Source organism: Bufo gargarizans, chromosome 1, assembly GCF_014858855.1.
Source record: "Bufo gargarizans isolate SCDJY-AF-19 chromosome 1, ASM1485885v1, whole genome shotgun sequence".
In the NCBI taxonomy this organism is placed as follows: domain Eukaryota; kingdom Metazoa; phylum Chordata; class Amphibia; order Anura; family Bufonidae; genus Bufo; species Bufo gargarizans.
In genome coordinates this window covers 347,723,529-347,742,998 of record NC_058080.1, presented here as the reverse complement: position 1 = coordinate 347,742,998, position 19,470 = coordinate 347,723,529, and the positions used below count along the sequence as shown (strand labels likewise).

At 43.8% G+C, this 19,470-nt stretch overlaps 1 protein-coding gene across 18 annotated transcripts in view; it reads left to right on the top strand.

The window, feature by feature from the left end:
- Positions 1-19,470, top strand: part of PTPRS (protein tyrosine phosphatase receptor type S) — a 580,801-nt gene that overhangs the window by 525,383 nt on the left and 35,948 nt on the right. For all 18 annotated transcript variants that reach the window (XM_044268386.1, XM_044268351.1, XM_044268378.1 and 15 more), the window contains one exon: positions 6,092-6,227. In XM_044268386.1, the coding sequence (XP_044124321.1) occupies positions 6,092-6,227 (136 nt within the window). The remainder of the gene's footprint in view (positions 1-6,091; positions 6,228-19,470) is intronic.

Sequence of the window (19,470 nt, the reverse complement as noted above, 5' to 3'; positions counted from 1 at the left end):
AATAAAAAAAGTTGACATATTAAGTATCGCCACGTCCGTAAGAATCTGCTCTATAAAAATACCCCATGACCTAACCCCTCAGATAAACACTGTCAAAAAAATAAAATAAAAATGGTGCAAAAAAAGGTATTTTTTTGTCACCTTACATCACAGAAATTGTAATAGCAAGCAATCAAAAAGTCATATGCCCCCTAAAATAGTGCCCATAAAACCGTCCTTTCATCCCGCAAAAAATGAGCTCCTACCTAAGATAATCGGCTAAAAACAAAGAAAAACATGACTCTTAGACTATGGAGATACTTATATGTTTTTTTTTGTTTATAAAAAGATAATATAGTGTAAAACATAAATAAAAAAAGTAGACATATTAGGTATCGCCGCGTCCGACAGAATCTGCTCTATAAAAATACCCTATGACCTAACCCCTCAGATGAACACGGTCAAAAAATAATAATAAAAACTGTGCCAAAACAGCAATTTTTTGGGCACATTTTCCATTTTAATCAGTTTTTTTCCAGTAACAAAGCAATGGTTAAGAGCCAAACAAAACTTAATATTTATTACCCTGATTCTGCAGTTTACAGAAACACCCCATATGTGGTCGCAAACTGCTCTATGACCAAATGGCAGGGCGCAGAAGGAAAGGAACGCTGTATGGTTTCTGAAAGGCAGATTTTGATGGCCTTTTTTTGGGGCACCATGTCCCATTTGAAGCCCGCCTGATGCACCCCTAGAGTAGAAACTCCACAAAAGTGATCCCATCTAAGAAACTACACCCCTCAAGGTATTCAAAACCGATTTTACTAACTTTATTAACCTTTTAGGTGTTCCTCAGCAGTTTATGGCAAATGGAGATGACAGTTCAGAATTTATATTTTTGGTAACCTTGCCTCACAAAAATGTAATATAGATAAACCAAAAATCATATGTACCCTAAAAATAGTCCCAACAAAACTGCCACCTTGTCCCGTAGTTTCCAAAATTGGGTCATTTTTATGGAGTTTCTACTCTATGGGTGCATCAGGGGGGCTTCAAATGGGACATGGTGTAAATAAACCAATCCAGCAAAATCTGCCTTCCAAAAACCACACAGCGCACCTTTCTCTCTACGCCCTACTGTGTGCCTGTACAGTAGTTTACAGCCACATATTTTACTTTTTTGGCAGATTTTCCATTTTAATCAATTTTTTTCCCAGTAGCAAAGCAAGGGTTAACAGCCAAACAAAACTTAATATGTATTGCCCTGATTCTGTAGTTTACAGAAACACCCCATTTGTGATCGTAAACTGATGTACCGGTGTTCTGTCATTCTGGTGGATCACATATCAAGATGTGATTCTCCAGAATGACAGAACACCGGCACAAGGCAGGGTGCAGAAGGAAAGGAATGCCATATGGTTTTTGGAAGGCAGATTTCACTGGGATAATTTTAAGCTGCCATGTCACATTTGAAGACCCCCTGTGTAGAGTAGAAACTCCAAAATAGTGACCCCATTTTATAAACTCCACCCCTCAGGGTATTTAAAACTGATTTTACAAACTTTGGTAGGTGTTCCGCAAGAATTAAAGGAAAATCTAGAAGAAATTTCAGAATTTCACTTTTTGGCAGATTTTCCATTTTAATAAAAAAAATTCTAGTAACAAAGCAAGGGTTAACAGCCAAACAAAACTCAATATTTATTACCCTGATTCTGTACTTTACAGAAACACCCCATATGCTGTTGTAAACTTCTGTATCAGCACACGGCAGGGCGCAGAAGGACGCCATATGGTTTTTGGAGGGCACATTTCACTGGAATAACTTTAAGTTGCCATGTCACATTTGAAGACCCCCTGATGCACCCCTAGAGGAGAAACTAGGGATCGACAGATTATCGGTTTTACCAATATTATTGTCCGATATTCAGGATTTTGAACGTTATCGGCATCTATTTTGCCAATATACCGATAATGTATTGGGAACAAGGATCGCACTGCTGTCAGCGCTCTCCGTGTTCCCTCAGCAGCACAGGGGAGAAGGAAGCAGTGTCTCCCTTCCCCCCGTGCTGCTGCTGCCAATTAGAGGAGAGAGGACAAGAGAAGGGGAGGGGCTGTGGCAACTGTGCTACCAATGAAGATACCTCTCTCATTAATTCATATACAGGAGGAGGGAGCTGGCTGCAGAATCACATAGACGGCTCCCGACCTCCATGACAAGTAGCTGCGATCTGCGGTAGTTATCCCCTCGGGTGCCGCGGATTGCAGCTAACGCTCATAGAGGTCGTGAGCCGGCTATATGATTCTGCAGCCAGCTCCCACCTCCTGTATATGAATTGAGAGAGGTATCTTCATTGGTGGCGCAGTGCGCCCCCCAAACCCCAGTATTAAAACATTGGTGGCGCACTGCACCCTCCCACCACCCAAGCCTAGTATTAAAGTCATTGGTGGCGCAGTGCGCCCCCCCACCACCCAAGCCCAGTATTAAAGACATTGATGGCGCAGTGCGCCCCCCCACCACCCAACCCCAGTATTAAAGACATTGGTGGCGCAGTGCTACCCCCCACCCAAGCCCCCCAGTAATAATCATTGGTGGCAGTGGCCAGAGGGTCCCCTCTCCCCTCCTCATTGGTGGCAGTGGCAGCTTCTGATCGGAGCCCCAGCAGTATAAGCCTGGGGCTCGGAACGGTTACCATTGCAGCCAGGACGCTACTGAGGCCCTGGCTGCCATGGCAAGTCTCATGCTGCTGTGTGCACAAAGCACAGGAAAGCAGGGAGAGTGTGAAGTCCTATTCAACCTGATAGATCTCTATCAGGATGAATATGGCAAGGGTTCTAGTCCCTAAGGGGGCTAAAAATAATAAAACACACCAAAATTATAAATGAAAAAGAAAGATTTACAAGAAAAAAACCTACATTTTAACCATAAACATATTCATTTTCAGCAGATTTGTGTAGGAATTTTTTTTTTTTTTCAAAAATGAAAATTCGCTGAATATTGGTATAAATTATCGGCTATAGGCCTGAAAGTTCATAGATTTTCGGTATCAGTATAAAAAAAATCTATATCGGTCGATCCCTAGTAGAAACTCCCAAAAAAAAAAAAAACATTTTGGAAACTATGGGATAAGATGGCAGTTTTGTTGGTACTATTTTAGGGTACATGTGGATTGTTCTATATTACACTTTTTGTGAGGCAAGGTAACACAAAATTGCGGTTTTGGCACCGTTTTAATTTTTTGTTATTTATAGTGTTCATCTGACAGGTTAGATCATGTGGTATTTTTATAGAGCAGGTTGTTACGGACGCGACAATACCAAATATTTTTTGGGTTGTTTCTTTCAGTTTTACATAAAGCATTTTTGAAAAAAAATTATTTTTTTTGTGTCTCCATATTCTGAAAGCCATATTTATATTTTATTTTTGGGGTGACTGTCTTATCTATGGACAATTTTTTTTTTGTATGAGAGGAAGGTCTGATTGGTACTATTAGAGTGCATATGACTTTTTGATCACTTGGTATTACACTTTTTGTGATGTAAGGTGACAAAAACTGGCTTATTTGACACACATTTTTTTTTAGTTCCGTTTGAAGGCTCTCACAAGCGGCCCCGAACGCATCCGTACTGCCCTAATGCATTCTGAGTGGATGCGGATCCGCTCAGAATGCATCAGTCTGGCAGCGTTTGGCCTCCGCTCCGCTCAGCAGGCGGACACCTGAAAGCTGCTTGCAGAACGCTGCTTGCAGCGTTCGGGTGTCTGCCTGGCCGTGCGGAGGCAAACGGATCCATCCAGACTTACAATGTAAGTCAATGGGGACAGATCCGTTTGAAGTTGACACAATATGGCTCAATTTTCAAACGGATCCGTCCCCCATTGACTTTCAATGTAAAGTCTGGATGGATCCGTCCGAGCTACTTTCACACTTAGAATTTTTTTTTAAATATAATGCAGATAGATCCGTTCTGAACGGATCCCATCGTCTGCATTATATGAGCGGATCCGTCTGTGCAGACACCAGACAGATCCGCTCTGAACGCAAGTGTGAAAGTAGCCTAAAGCGTATAAATTGAGAAATTTTATTTTAGTGAAATGGCACAACTCATATCCATCCTTTGTGCCTGGTATTACAGCTCAAACCCATTCATAATCTATTATGTATGGAAAGCCATAGGGTATGTTTGCATGGCGGACTTTGCCATGAATTTTCACTTTAAATTCTGCGGATGTGCTTATGGTTTAGTCCCATCGAATGGAGCTAAAACGCAAGTGGACAACCGCTGCGACTTCCAGTGTCTGTCTGGACACTGCACCATAAAAGGATATGTCCTTTCTTGTCATGTTTGTGGCTTTAAACCACTGGCCACACAAATAGCAGCGTGACCTCTCATTGAAAACAATGTGAGGCGAACCCCACGTGGCAACCACCTTGTGAACTTACCCTTAGGGTTTAGCCCAAAATACAAATGGCGTCCGTGTGCATTCTGTATTTTGCGTAATGGAGAAGCTGGCCCCTGATAGAACAGTACTATCCTTGTCCGTAATGCGGACAATAATAGGACGTGTTCTATATTTTGCGGAACGGAAATACGTATATACGGAAACGGAATGCACACGGAGTAACTTCTGTTTTTTTTTTTTGCGGACCCATTGAAATTAATGGTTCTGTATACGGTCCGCAAATAAAACAGAACGGACACGGAAAGAATATACGTTTGTGTGCATGAGCCCTTACCAGAATTCAATTTTACTGCACCACTTAAAAAATAAATATTTTATTAATTATGTAGTTAAAGAGCATTTTGATTGTAAATGGTCATGTGGGTTTGCAGGTTAAACTTCTGTTTGACTGCAAAATTGTGTGGCCATTTAGAATCAGTCTGAAAATCATGCAGATTTTCAGTAAATGTACATAACAACACAACTTGCGGCTGCATCTTGTTCATAGCAAACTATAGACTTCTGTTTCGAGCTGACAATAGACTAGGGTTATCACAATACCAAAATTTTGATACCATAAAAAAGTATTGCGATACTCTATACCATGCGAAAAATATAAAACACACAGAAATCCATGTGCATTCCATAGAAAGAACATAGAATGCGTCGGGAGATAATAACCATTTGGCCTATCTAGTCTGCCCAATATTCCGTATTTTATGGAATGTCCGGCCCATAATAGAACAGTCCTATCCTATTTTTTTGGGGGGAAGGTGACTGAAAATAGGCGAATTGCATGTTTTTTGTTTTTTTTTCTGTTATGGCGTTCACCTCATAGGAGATATTTTTAAATATTTTAATAGTTCAGACTTTTTCAGACGTGGCGATACTTGTTTGTTTAATTTTTTTTTTCATTGTTTATGTAAAATTGGGAAAAGGGGTGATTTTAAACTTTTCATATTTTGGTGTTTTTTAACTTTTTTTTTTTTACTTAATAACTATTAGCCCCCTTAGGGGCTAGAATCCTTGTCCTGTCACTGCCACCAATGAATATACTGAGGAGGAGGGGACCCTGTGGCCACTGCGCCACCAATGAAGATAATACTGGGGGGGGGGGGGGGGCAATGCGCCACCAATTAATATAATTAACCCCTTAATACAAATCAGGGCAGTGAGTGCCAGCCGTATCACACAGCCGTCACCCGGCCTCAATGATAGTGATCCCACCGAATAGTTTTAATTAACCCCCTAATTGACGTTGTTCTCGGGATCATTGTGCCCTGTCATTGAGGCCGGATGCCGGCTGTGTGATAGGGGTTAATTATATTAATTGGTGGTGCAGTAGCCACAGCCCCTCCCTTCCTCCTCAGTGCTATTTTCATTGGTGGCAGTGGCCACGGTATCGCCACTCTGCTGGATTAGGAGAACATGGTGTGCACCAAGGACGGCGCACACCATGTTCTAAAAGATGCGCAGTAATAGCAGCCTAGTACCGGAAAATAGCAAATCCGGGTATCATATCGATCCGGGAGTAAAAGCATAGATTGCAACCCTGCAATTTAGTTCTAATAAGTTTATTTGTTCTCGCTGTGGCCTATATGGCTGCGTTGTATCTAGCCACGGTTTTTCCACTTCATATCCCTAAATGTTAATTTGCATGTCTCTCTTTTCTAGTGCTGGAGTTGGCAGAACAGGGGTATTTATTACCCTCAGTATAGTCCTAGAAAGAATGCGTTATGAGGGTGTGGTAGATGTTTTTCAAACTGTAAAGATGCTGCGAACTCAGAGACCTGCAATGGTGCAGACAGAGGTAAGATTTGAGAAATCACTTTTGATTATGATTTCATAATCTTGTCATTTCAAATTAGTATGATGATTGTAATAAGTTAGAACCTATCCTGAATATATTTACATACATAGTTACACAAGTTAAAAAACATACAGGTCCTTCAATTTCATCCTTTTTTGAATAAATAATAATTTTATACTTGATTATTGCCCTTAATTTCGTTTATTATTAGATAAGCAGTGAGACCTTTTTTAAATGCTGACATAATATCCAATAGCCATTGCTACCACTTGTGGTAGGATATTCATAGTTAAAGGGACACTGACAGGCCCAATAACCATAATTAGCTGTACATATCCATCACAGGTATTCTAATGTGCATTAAAAACATATAAGTATCCCCCCTGTCCACATTATGAATACTGCAAACTCGTGTTTTATAACCTGAACTAACCGCTGTTCTTTCTGCCAAGGGGCGGGGTTTCAGCTTCTCTTGCGCCCAGCCAGCATCACCCAACCGCCGTTTTTGAAGCGCCGCCCAGCTCATCAATATTCACTTAGCTGGGCGGCTTCTGCAGTTCCCGACCTTCCGAGATCCGGCGCATGCCCAATAGAAAGCTATGGGTGCCGGGCGCATGCGCAGAAGCTGAAAGCGAGTCCGATGCCCATAGCTTTCTGTTGGGCATGCGCCGGATCTCGGAAGGTCGGGGACTGCAGAAGCCGCCCAGCTAAGTGAATATTGATGAGCTGGGCGGCGCTTCAAAAACGGCGGTTGGGCTGATGCTGATTGGGCGCAAGAGAAGCTGAAACCCCGCCCCTTGGGCGAAAGAACAGTGGTTAGTTCAGGTTATAAAACGTGAGTTAACTGTATTCATAATGTGGACAGGGGGATACTTATATGTTTTTAATGCACATTAGAAGATCTGTGCATGGATATGTACAGTTAATTATGGTTATTGGGCCTGTCAGTGTCCCTTTAAGAACCCTTTTCTATATTGATATCTAAATTGCCATTCCTCCCCACGTAATGAATTTCCCCTTAGTAAAATCCTTGTATTAACCCCCAGATCTATTTACACATGTAAATAAGATCACAGCTAAGGCTACTTTCACACTAGCGTTTTTGTTTTCCCGTATTGAGATCCATCCATTTGTCAATGGGGACAAAATTGAACAGAACAGAACGGAATGCTCCAAAATGCATTACATTCCATTTAGTTGCGTTCCCATACCAGGGAGCAAACCGCAACATGTTGTAGTTTGCTTTCCTTCCTGGGATGCGGAGCAAGACACAAGCTGCCACAATAGAAAACGAATCCGTCCTCCATTGACTTTCAATAGAGTTCATGACGGACCAATTTTAAAGATAATACAACCAGATCCGTTTATAACGAATGCAGATGGTTGTATTATCAGTACCGCAAGCGTGTATGCTAAACCCTGCCGGATCTAGTAAAAACGCTAGTGTGAAAGTAGCCTATCTTTTTTTCAAAGGTAAATAAACATGACCTTTCAAACCTCTAACTAGAAAAGAGGCCTTGCATCCAATTTAATAATCTGGTTCTTCTCCTCTGAACTACCGTAAGTCTTATTCCTTCCTCAGTTGTCCCTAGTTTTACTCAAGAGAAACCGGTGTTTGGCACCAAGGGATGAGCAGAAGTATGGTCAAAGGGCAAGTCAAGACAGGCAAAATCCATGCTGGTTATCAGTTATTCATTTATTCAACACTATATATTTTTTACAGCGCACTACTTAGAATACCTTCAAATATTTTACATTCCACAAAGTTAGACTTGATTCAAACTTATGGTAGCTCTACCCTTTCACCTTATTGTATAAGTATTACTAAAGACTTTATACCACTGTATAAATATTTAATTGTAGGGTTTCTTTGTAAGTATGTTACATAATTGCATTTTTAACTGTCTAAGTTATGTTCACAAATGTGTTTATAGACATAATACATACAATGATCTATTTAAATGTTTCCTCTGGACACATTGGGAAAGATTTATGAAACGGTATAATAAAACTTTATTCCCCATAGCAATCAGTCACAGCTAATGATGAGCGAACCCGGACCGCCAAGTTCTGGTCTGTACTGAACTTTGCGGTGTCCGCAAAATCCGTGTTTGTTGTTCGTAGTTTAAATAAAGCTTGTTGAAAGGCAATTGGAAACCATTACAGTCATGCCTAGTATGTGATCCTACATGCATAAATGTCAGATCTCATGGTGCGCTGCCATTCTGCTCTGACCAGTGTAGGGACAGGATGCTGCTGCATGAAGGGACAGTGTTAGTTTTTTTTTTTTGTTTTAAATAAGTCTGCTGGTGACCTGTAGGCATTTTTGGTTGGTGCAATCGATCACCATTGCACCAGTGACACATAAATACAATACTTAATCGTGCTTTTCAGTCTGTGGGTGACCTGTAGTCATTTTTGGTCGGTGCAATACTACTCCTTTGCACTAGTGACACGGAAATACAATAGTTAATCCATCTGTTAATTGTGTAGCTGACACATAGCTATTTTTTAGGTCCGCAAAACCCATTCCTTGCCATTGTTACACGAAAATACAATAGTTAAAATCGTATTTTCCTTACCTCGCGACAGCACCTTGGAGAGATGGCTTCGCCTCCAGGACAGGAAACCTGCAGCATTAAAAAGGTGGAGCCACTCTCCCACCCCAGTGAGTTTCCAGAGCCTCTCATGGACTCCCCTTTATATTAGTTTAATTTTACAAGCATAAACATATCTTTTTTTTTTTTTTTTTTTGGTGACACCCGTGAACACACAGAACCACCACCATAGGGAGGGAATAAAGAGGTGCTGTCGTGGGGTCAGGAAAGTCTGATTACCGGTAAGTGTAATCATCATTTTTCCCCTTCCCCACGACAGCACCTTAGAGAGAGATAACTCAAGGGTGGGAAACAGCTTCCAAAACCTTAGTGCCAAAAAGTAGATCAGAAACCGAATCTAGTTGAAGCCTGTAGTGCTTATAGAAAGTAGAGGGAGAAGACCAGGTAGCCGCACAACAAATCTGTTCTATGGATACATTGGCTCTCTCAGCCCAGGAAGTTGGCACCGCTCTCGTGGAATGGGCTCCCAAAGAGAGAGGCGGAGAAACACCAGATACAGAATATGCCAAAGAAATTACTTCTCTAATCCATCGGGCAATAGATGCCTTTGAGGCCGTATTACCTCTTTTGGCCCCACCAAAAAGTACAAATAGGGCAGAAGATTTTCTCCAGTCTTTAGTGACCTCTAAATACTGTAGGATACATCTTCTGATGTCAAGAGAATGTAGCTCTTCTTCCCTGTCGTTCTTTGGATCTGGAAAGAACGCTGGAAGAACTCTCTCCTGAGACCTATTTTCTCTAGATGGAACTTTCGTTAAAAAAAAAACTGGATCTGGCCTCAATACTACTCTATCCTCTCTGATTGACATGAAAGGAGGGTTAATAGAGATAGCCTGGATCTCACTAACTCTCCTGGCTGATGTTAAGGCTACCAACAAAACTAGCTTTAGAGTAAGCAGTTTAACTGAACAGGACTCCAATGGCTCGAAGGGGTGTTTAGTTAAGGTGTTCAATACTAAATTCAGATCCCAAGGAGGGAATCTGGGCCCTTCACTAGTACCATCCTGCGAAACGCTTTAAAGAATCTTATTATCCATGGGTTCATAGCTAACCTTTTTCCGCCCAACACTGAAAGTGCAGACACCTGTACCTTCAGCGTGCTTTCTGCCAAACCTAAGGATAATCCTCTTTGAAGGAATTCCAACACCTGTGTCACCGTTAATCCCAAGGGCGAGGAAACTTTCTATACCTAAAAAAGACCAAAATTTTCTCCACACTCTGGCATGAATGACATTTGTGGTCGAGGCTACGGAAAATAGCATATGTTAGCTGAGGGGGGAAGAAGCTTAGTAAGGAAACTAGCTGGTGGTGTGCCTGAGCGCGGGTAGTCCTATAAGGGGGCAAAAAACTAAACGTAGGAAAATATATATATATATTTTTTTTTCATTATTGTAAATTCAAAGAGCATGCAAGCTCAAAGAGCCAGATGACAAAAGGCTTTTGATATCTCAGCATGAGGATTAGGGATGTACCTGGAAAAACAGGAGGACTTCCAACGACCCATTTTTTTAATGACATGTCCGGGCACCCCATGCTTCGAAGCCGCGTAGGCAACTCCGATTCTGAAGGAATGCCCGAATGGCGAAGGAATGCCCGAAGCCTAGGCCAGAAGCTAAGGACCGTACCTGGGAAATGAAGTGGGAAGAGGTTAAAGGACTGTTCTTGAAAGGAAGCAGGGGACTGTCAGCCGGAGCGTTGCCTAATACCGTGAGAAGTTTTCTGAGGACTTGGACTGGGCACCAAGCGTTGAGAGTTTTGAAATACTTAATGATCACTGGAGGACCTGTTTGGGAGGTTTTAGAAGACGGGAGACGGAAGATAAAGTGGTTGTGCTGCCATTCTAGCTGGCCCTTTGATGGTCCCCTGTTTCTAGAGGAGGTGCTGGCAAATTCTCCTTGTCTCAGAAAGCCGTAAAAACTTACCGTATTTTTCGCCCCATAAGATGGACCTCCCCCCCCCCAAAAAAAAAAATGGGGGGGGGGGAATGCCCCTGCGTCTTATGTGGCAAATGCTGTCAGTTTAACATTGCTGGCTGCGATGTATGCGAGAGCGGGGAGGGACTGGGAGGAGGAGTTGGGGGCCGGCAATTGCGGTGGGGCGGTGCAGTCACTGTACTATAGCCCCGCCCCGCAGCTCCAGTGCTGCACAAATATAAAATTTCTTATTCAATTAAAAGTGATTACACATGCCCCCTCACTCCTATTAGTACCGTACATCCTAACAGCCTTAGTAGAATGCCGGCAGGCAGGCCGGGCGGGCGGCAGTGTAACTCCCTGATGTCACGTGCCTGCACCGCCTACTTTATGAATGAAGCAGGCAGCACAGGCAAGTGACGTCAGTGAGCGACGCGACGGCCGTCCGGCCTGCCTGCTGGCATTCTACTGAAGCTGTTAAGTGGTGGGGGTCTGTGGATGGCACTGTTATGAGCTGGGGGGTCTGTGGATGGCACTGTTATGGGGTGGGGGGTCTGTGGATGGCACATATATAACAGTGCCATCCACAGATCCCCCCTGTAACAGTGCCAGCCACAGATCCCCCCTGTAACAGTGCCAGCCACAGATCCCCCCTGTAACAGTGCCAGCCACAGATCCCCGCTGTAACAGTGTCAGTCATCCACAGATCCCCCCCTGTAACAGTGCCAGCCACAGATCCCCCCTGTAACAGTGTCCGTCATCCACAGATCCCCCCGTAACAGTGTCCGTCATCCACAGATCCCCCATAAGTGTCCGTCATCTACAGATCCCCCATAACAGTGTCTGTCATCCACAGATCCCCCTGTAACAGTGTCCGTCATCCATAGATCCCCCCGTAACAGTGCCAGCTACAGATCCCCCCCTGTAACAGTGTCCATCATCCACAGATCCCCCTGTAACAGTGTCCGTCATCCACAGATCCCCCTGTAACAGTGTCCGTCATCCACAGATCCCCCCATAACTCTGTCTGTCATTCACAGATCCCCCCATAACACTGTCCGTCATTCACAGATCCCCCCATAACACTGTCCGTCATCCACAGATCCCCCCCATAACCGTGTCTGTCATCCAAAGATCCCCCCCATAACAGTGTCCGTCATCCACAGATCCCCCCATAACACTGTCCGTCTTCCACAGATCCCCAGTAATAGTGCCATCCACAGACCAACATTAGTTCCAAACCCACCAAAAGCACACCTTTTGATAAAAAATCTTTTTTTTCTTATTTTCCTCCCCAAAAACCTAGGTGCGTCTTATGGGCCGGTGCGTCTTATAGGGAAAAAAAATACGGTAAATATATGGGGGCTTTGATGATGATGATAGGGTATGGCCCAAAAGGATTCCCGTCTAGTGAGGCGGACAGTTTCCAGAAAAGGTCACCTGATACCGGCTGCCTGACGGGGCGGTCTCCTTACTAGATTTCTGAATACCCCTGAGGGTAGCTTTAACTACTTGGGAAGAGAATATTGATGCGCTACCAGGGCACTCGAGTATGGAATAATGCTGTACTCCTGACAGGTACAATCTAATGGTGCTATAGGAAAGCTTGCGTTCCGTGTGACAATAAGCCAGAAATGCCAGAATGTAGGAAATTTTGTCGGTGTTAATCCTGGGATGAGAAAGCGAGAATTTGGTGAAAACTTTCCGTGCGGTTCTGTAATTTCTGGCTGTATTGACCGACAGGGATTTGTGGATTAGGGCCTTGGTGGCTGTGAAGTGCATGCTCAGTCCATTGTCAGTGTGTGGAAGGCTGGCGGGGTTAATCCCATTCGGTCTGCTTCTGGCACCACCTGAAAGAAAGCGGGGAAGTTGAATCGTGACAGAGCATCGGCTGCTAGATTCTTGGAACCCTGAATGTGTTGACAGAGGAAATGGAAGTTGTGACACATGGAGAGCCAGACCAGTTTGCGTACAAGGGACATAACTCTGGACCTACCTTTGGCGAGGATTTCTACTAAGGACTGCGACAAAAACAACTGGGAAATTGGCCCAACAACTGCCCCAAAGCTGAGGGGCTGCAACTATGGGGTAAATTTCCAAGAGGGGCAAAGATCTAAGGGCATCCTTGTCTGACAGGATTTCGGACGGCCATGGACCTGCGAACCAATGTTTGTTGAAAATTACGGCGAAACCGCTGGAGGCTGCAGCGTCCGAAAAGACAGTTGGAAAGGCGGGATTCCATTGTGGCACAAACAGGGAAACACCGTTCCATTGGGACAATAATTCGGCCCACATGCACAGGTCGGCTAGGGCCTGGGAGTCCAAATGCACTGGGGAGTCCTGATCTACGACCGTGGGCAATAGCTGAAGCAACCTAGAGATGAAGGCCCTACCTTGGGGCATAACTCTTGTGGCAAAGTTTAGCATGTTTTAGTGAGGGTATTAGAAACTAGCGATTTGGAGATGGCGTCTTTGATTTTTGTGAGCTTCTCTTCTGGCAACCGTGCCTCCATTTTAACGGAGTCCAGGACGATGCCTAGGAAGGTTACAGCCGTGGCGGGGCCCTCTGTTTTTGAAGATGCAACTGGGACATTTAGATTTGAAAATAATTGTAAAAGGAACGCTAGCCTTTCAGATGGACGACCCAGTGTTTAGACTAAGAGAAAATCATCCAGATAGTGCAGTGGCAATGGTTAACCAACATCCAGTGCAGCGCTAGGACTGCTCTTGGAACCGAAGGTCAATACTTATCCTGCCACTTGATAGCGTAAAATTTCCAGAGCTGAGCCTGGACAGGCAGGAGCTTGAAGACATCAGCGATATCGACTTTTGTTAACCAAGCTCCCCTGCCTGCCAGCAGGATCAGCTGAATGGCTTCATCCACTGAGGAATAACGCATAGAAAACTCCTCGGATGGAATCAGGGAGTTGAGGCTGGGTATATGAGAACCATGAGGGGCAGACAGTTTGTAGATTAAACGCTTTATATTTGACTTTTTTTTTGTGACAATCCCAATGGGATTAACTCACCAGTAATGGAAAGGCACTGCGGAAAAGGGTCCAGTTAGGAAACCTTTTTGAAGCTCTGATTGGAGGAAGGAAGTTACAGCATCAGGATCCCCAACTGCAGATAAGAGGCTGTCCCCTTCCCAGGTAGACTGGGGCAAAGCTACTAGCCGTGTGGAACCCTTCTGTGAAGCCAGCAATGAGGAACTGGACGAAGGAGGGCTTGTGGTGGTCCTGCAGTAGAGTTACGAGCAACTCTACGTTAACCCCGCCTAGTCAGGACTGCTTGGATCTTTGGGGGCAGGTAGTTTGGGGTGGGCCCTGAAACAGATTGTACAAATATGGAGGGCTCGACACTTATTGTAGTTGCAAGCCGCCAGATTGTAATTATTACATATCTGATTCCTGCCCAGCAGGACTATGGGTCTACCCAGCTTATCTAAATTTGGTACCTGCCTAGAGAGGCCTGACTGGCCAGGAACAGGAGTGGCTGAAAAGGTGGGGGCTAAATTAGGACACCAGTCAGATGTATGCAGTATAGACTGTCAGGAAGCGCAGGAAGGGGCTTTAAGACCTGCAAAATGCCGGCAAAAGAGTTCTATGTCTAGCACAGCCCAGTTGGTGACATGATTGAACTGTGCGATTACTGCGGCGGCTTTAGCTAAGAAGGAGCGATGGTGATCGTAAAAGGCGAAGCCGCCATACTTATAGCCCAGGTCGGTGACACTATAGAGCTACATGTCCAGCTCCTCCCACCTCCCCAGCTGGGCGGAACAGATGATGTCCCAGAAAAGGCTAAAAGCCAGGACAAATTCTGGGGTGGAAAGCTTCTTGTTGAGACGGGCGTCCTTAGATTTAAGGACTACGAACACGTCGCCGCAGGCGATGGTCTTGTTCTCCGTAGTATCATGAGTGGTGATAAGTATGGAGGCCAGATTTACAGACGAGGGAACAGAGAAGTGCTGCCAGGCGAGGCCCGGAAGAGATGAGAGCCGAACGACCAGGGTGAACCATAATTATCATAGAGAGAGAGTGCTATGAGTGGACCCTAGCGGAATTTGAACTACGTGGCCTGGAAACGTGCAGGCGGTGGGGTTGGGAACGTGAAACCTGGCCGACGTGGCAGGTTGACCCTATGGGAATTGGGGCAGCCAGGCCTGGTTAGTGAGTCAGGCAGTGACATTGACTAGGAGGCCTGATCTGGGAGGCCGCTTTAGCCTGAAATTTGAGCTACGTGGCCTGTGACGTAACAGGCGAAAAAATTATAAAAAACTTAAACCTACCAACGTGGTAGGTTGTCCCAATGCGAATTGACTATGACACCAGGCTGGAGAGGCCGTCGGCAACAGAGGCACGACCTGGGTGGCTGGTTGATCCTAAAATTTTGAGCTACGTGGCCTGGGTCGTAACAGGCGAGAAATTAATAAATGTAAACCTACTGACGTGGCAGGTTGTCCCTATGCGAATTGACTACTATGCCCGATTGTTGTGGCAGGTGGTGGCCGAGGCCTGGCTTGGTTGGGCGGGATTATCCTGAAGATAAGAACTACGAGGCCTGTGACGAACCAGGCGAGATATCAATAAACGTAAACCTGGGCTACGTGGCAGGTTGGCCCTAGAATGAATTAGACTGTATGGCCTGAGTGGAGTAGCGAATAGATAGAGAACACGGGACCTGGCGGCGTGGCAGGCTGAATGCTAGAGGGAGCAGAAGAGATTTGTTGGTGTGACCAAATACCACTAAAAAGCGTGAAGCTGTGCAGAGGCGACATGTGGAGCCGCAGAGGAACCGTACCTTGAACCTAAGTGAGGAGGTAAATAGAGGAGATTCGCTGAACCTGGCGTGGAGGACAATGGGCAGTGAGGCTGGAAGCAATAGGTAACGTATACAAGAGTAAGTAGGTAGAGCAGGCGAGAGCAGGAAGCACGTGTAGCGACGAGTGGAAGGGGATCTGGTGGGCTCAAGCGGAGCGGACAGGTACATTTTAGGAAGTTTAGTACTATATATTTTATTTGTATTATACATGGATACATATACACATGCATAAACAAACACATTGTTTAGAGTCGAGAGGCCACAAGTAGGGAGACAAAGGGGGAGGGGGGGGAAATGTTCGGCACTTACCCAGGGGATTATGGCTGAAGCTGAGCGAACCCAGACGAGCCCTGCTGACCTTCAGAGGCACACTGGGGAACCGCTCTTGCGATGAGAGGAAGGAGGAGGTAACGTGGCTGCTAGCGAGCACCGGAAGCGCACGTAGGGTGTGAAACACCCCGTGCGAGTTAAAATTGCACCTGCGCCCCTCCCACAAATGCGGGCTGATTAACTCAGCCCTTTAATTAGTCACTTCCTTCCTACTTTTCATCGTCACTTGTTTGCACCTTGCTGTGTGGAATTTTATAACCGCTGAAATAAAAAGCCACATATCCACACCTGACCTGAGCTGGATTTATCCTTCCTTTGGAAAGAGGAGTTGTGTTAACATTTAAATCTTCAGTTGCCTACCTACCTATTGCATCCGATGTAGACCCAAATGGTAGGTTTATTATTCGTGTATGAAGCCTAAATAATTTCATTTATACTGTGGTTGCAGTTTACACCCCCAACACACACCAGAGTCAGTTTTTTAACAAACTCCTAGCAAAAATGAATAAGATAAAAGGAGGCCTTGTATTTCTTTGTGTGACTTTAATATGGTTCCAGATGCAGTGGTGGGCTCTACGGCTTCCTTTAGAGCTCATTGGGCGGCCCTGCGTCCTGTGCTGCATAGAGAAGAACTGTATGATATATGGAGGATTCACCACCTCCAAGAGCATGATTTCTCCTTTTTCTCCTCCGTGCACAACACATATTCTCACATAGACTTATTTGATCTAGGCAGATCTCTGTTACAACTGGCGTCTCACTCTACCATTAAATCTATTAAGTGGTCAGACCATGCCACGCTCTCCTTATCTATTACTGAAACATACAACGTCAGAGATACTCGGTGACGTTGTAATGACTTTCTTATATCTAACCCTATTCACAAACGTGCTCTAGAGAAAGAATTATCAGAGTATTTTTCTTTCAATACCGGTTCTGTGTCTAGCTAATTTAGCCTCGGGAATGCTCACAAAGCTTTTATAAGGGGTATTTTTATTAAGTTGGGACACCGTGCAAAAATGGAAAGGGAGCTACATTTAGATTCTATTATTTCTCAACTATCCACATTAGAGGCCCTGAATAAAATAGTATTTATTGAGGAGCGTAAGGCACAAATTAACTCCTTGAGATTACAACTCAAAGATTGTCTACTCCATCGCTATGAAAAACAACTTCTCTCGGTAAAATCCTGCTATTACTCCTAAAATAATAAAGAAGGGAAATTATTGGCCAACCGGATTAAAAAGAGATTAGCTAAATCCAGAATCCCTTTTTTACTACACCCAGACAACAAAAGTAAATGATATAACCCTAAAGACATAGCCAATCAATTCGTAAAGTATTTTTCATCCCTATACAACTTGAAAACTTACCAGCAAACCTATCAGGCCACCCCACAGGAGATAAACTCAATTTTGCCCTCCCTTAATCTCCCCACATTAAATATACAACAACAAAATTTGATTTCGCTTCTTTTCACACCAACTGAAATATCTCAAATTATTTCATCCCTGCGCCTGCATAAAGCCCCCGGCCCTGATGGATTATCTATTGCTTATTATAAAGCCTTTACCTCCTGTTTATTACCCCATTTGTTGTCAATGTTTAAACAGGCATTTCGAGGGGGAGCATTTCCACAAGAAATGTTATCTGCCACCATTGTGACTCTGCCTAAGCCTGGTAAGACACCACCTAGACCCCAAAGTTTCAGACCTATCTCCCTTTTGAATACGGCACTTCCGAATAGACTCTCAAAAATCCTCCCAACCCTAGTTGGTATAGATCAAGTGGGGTTTGTTAAAGATAGACAGCTTACGGACAACACGAGAAGGGCGCTGAACATTCTTGACCATATTGTGCGTCAAAAGAGCCCTGCATTTTTTATTACGCTGGATGCTGAGAAGGCTTTTGACCGCTTAAATTGGTCCTATGCCTTCTCGGTCCTGGAACATTTAGGCTTAGGAAACATGTTAATCACAGCTATTAAAGCTTTGTAATCAGCCCCTACAGAGTTTTTGTGAATGGAGCGGTGTCATCTCTGTTCCCAATGGAACCAGTCAGGGTTGCCTATTCTCGCCCCTCATTTTTGTTTTAGCCATTGATACCCTGGCTCAAGCGATCAGACAACATCCTGATATCGCCGGTGTCAAATTTAACTCCTTAAGGACACAGCCATATTTCACCTTAAGGACCAGGCCATTTTTTGCAAATCTGACCAGTGTCATGTTAAGTGGTGATAACTTTAAAACGCTTTGACTTATCCAGGCCATTCTGAGATTGTTTTTTCATCACATATTGTACTTTATGACACTGGTAAAATGAAGTAAAAAAAAAAATCATTTTTATTTAGAGACAAATACTAAATTTACCAAAATTTTCAAAAAAATTGCAAATTTCCAAGTTTCAATTTCTCTACTTCTATAATACATAGTTATCACTTTACATTTCCCATATGTCTACCTCATGTTTGGATCATTTTGGGAATGACATTTTAGTTTTTGGGGACGTTACAAGGCTTAGAAGTTTAGAAGCAAATCTTGAAAATTTTCACAAACCCAATTTTTAGGGACCAGTTCAGATCTGAAGTCACTTTGTGAGGCTTACATAATAGAAACCACTCACAAGTGCCCCTATTCTAGAAACTACACCCTCAAGGTATTCAAAACTGATTTTACAAATGTTGTTTACCCTTTAGGTGTAGCACAAGAGTTATTGTCAAATGGAGATGAAATTAGAGAATTTCAATTTTTTTGAAAATTTTTCCATTTTAATACTTTTTTTTCCAGTAACAAAGCAAGGGTTAACAGCCAAACAAAATGCTATATCTATTGGCCAAATTATGTAGTTTGCAGAAACACCCCATGTGTGGCCATAAACTACTGTACGGGCACACACTAGGGCGTAGAGGGAAAGGTGCGCCGTATGGTTTTTGGAAGGCAGATTTTGCTGGACTGTTTATTTACACCATGAACCATTTGAAGCCCCCCCTGATGCACCCCTAGAGTAGAAACTCCGTAAAAGTGACCCTATTTTGGAAACTGCGGGATAAGGTGGCAGTTTTGTTGGGACTATTTTTAGGGGACATATGATTTTTGGTTTATCTATATTACATTTTTGTGAGGCAAGGTTACCAAAAATAGAAATTCTGAACTGTCATCTCCATTTGCCCTAAACTGTTGGGGAACACCTAAAGAGTTAATAAAGTTTGTAAAATCAGTTTTGAATACCTTGAAGGGTGTAGATTCTTACATGGGGTTGCTTTTATGGAGTTTCTACTCTAGGGGTGCATCAGGGGGGCTTCAAATGGGACATGGTGCCAAAAAACAAAGCCATCAAAATCTGCCTTCCAGAAACCATACGGCGTTCCTTTTCTTCTGCGCCCTGCCGTTTGGTCATACAGCAGTTTACGACCACATATGGGGTGTTTCTGTAAACTGCAGAATCAGGGTAATAAATATTAAGTTTTGTTTGGCTCTTAACCATTGCTTTGTTACTGGAAAAAAACGGATAAAAATGGAAAATGTGCCCCCAAAAAAAATCTTGGCACCGTTTTTATTAAAT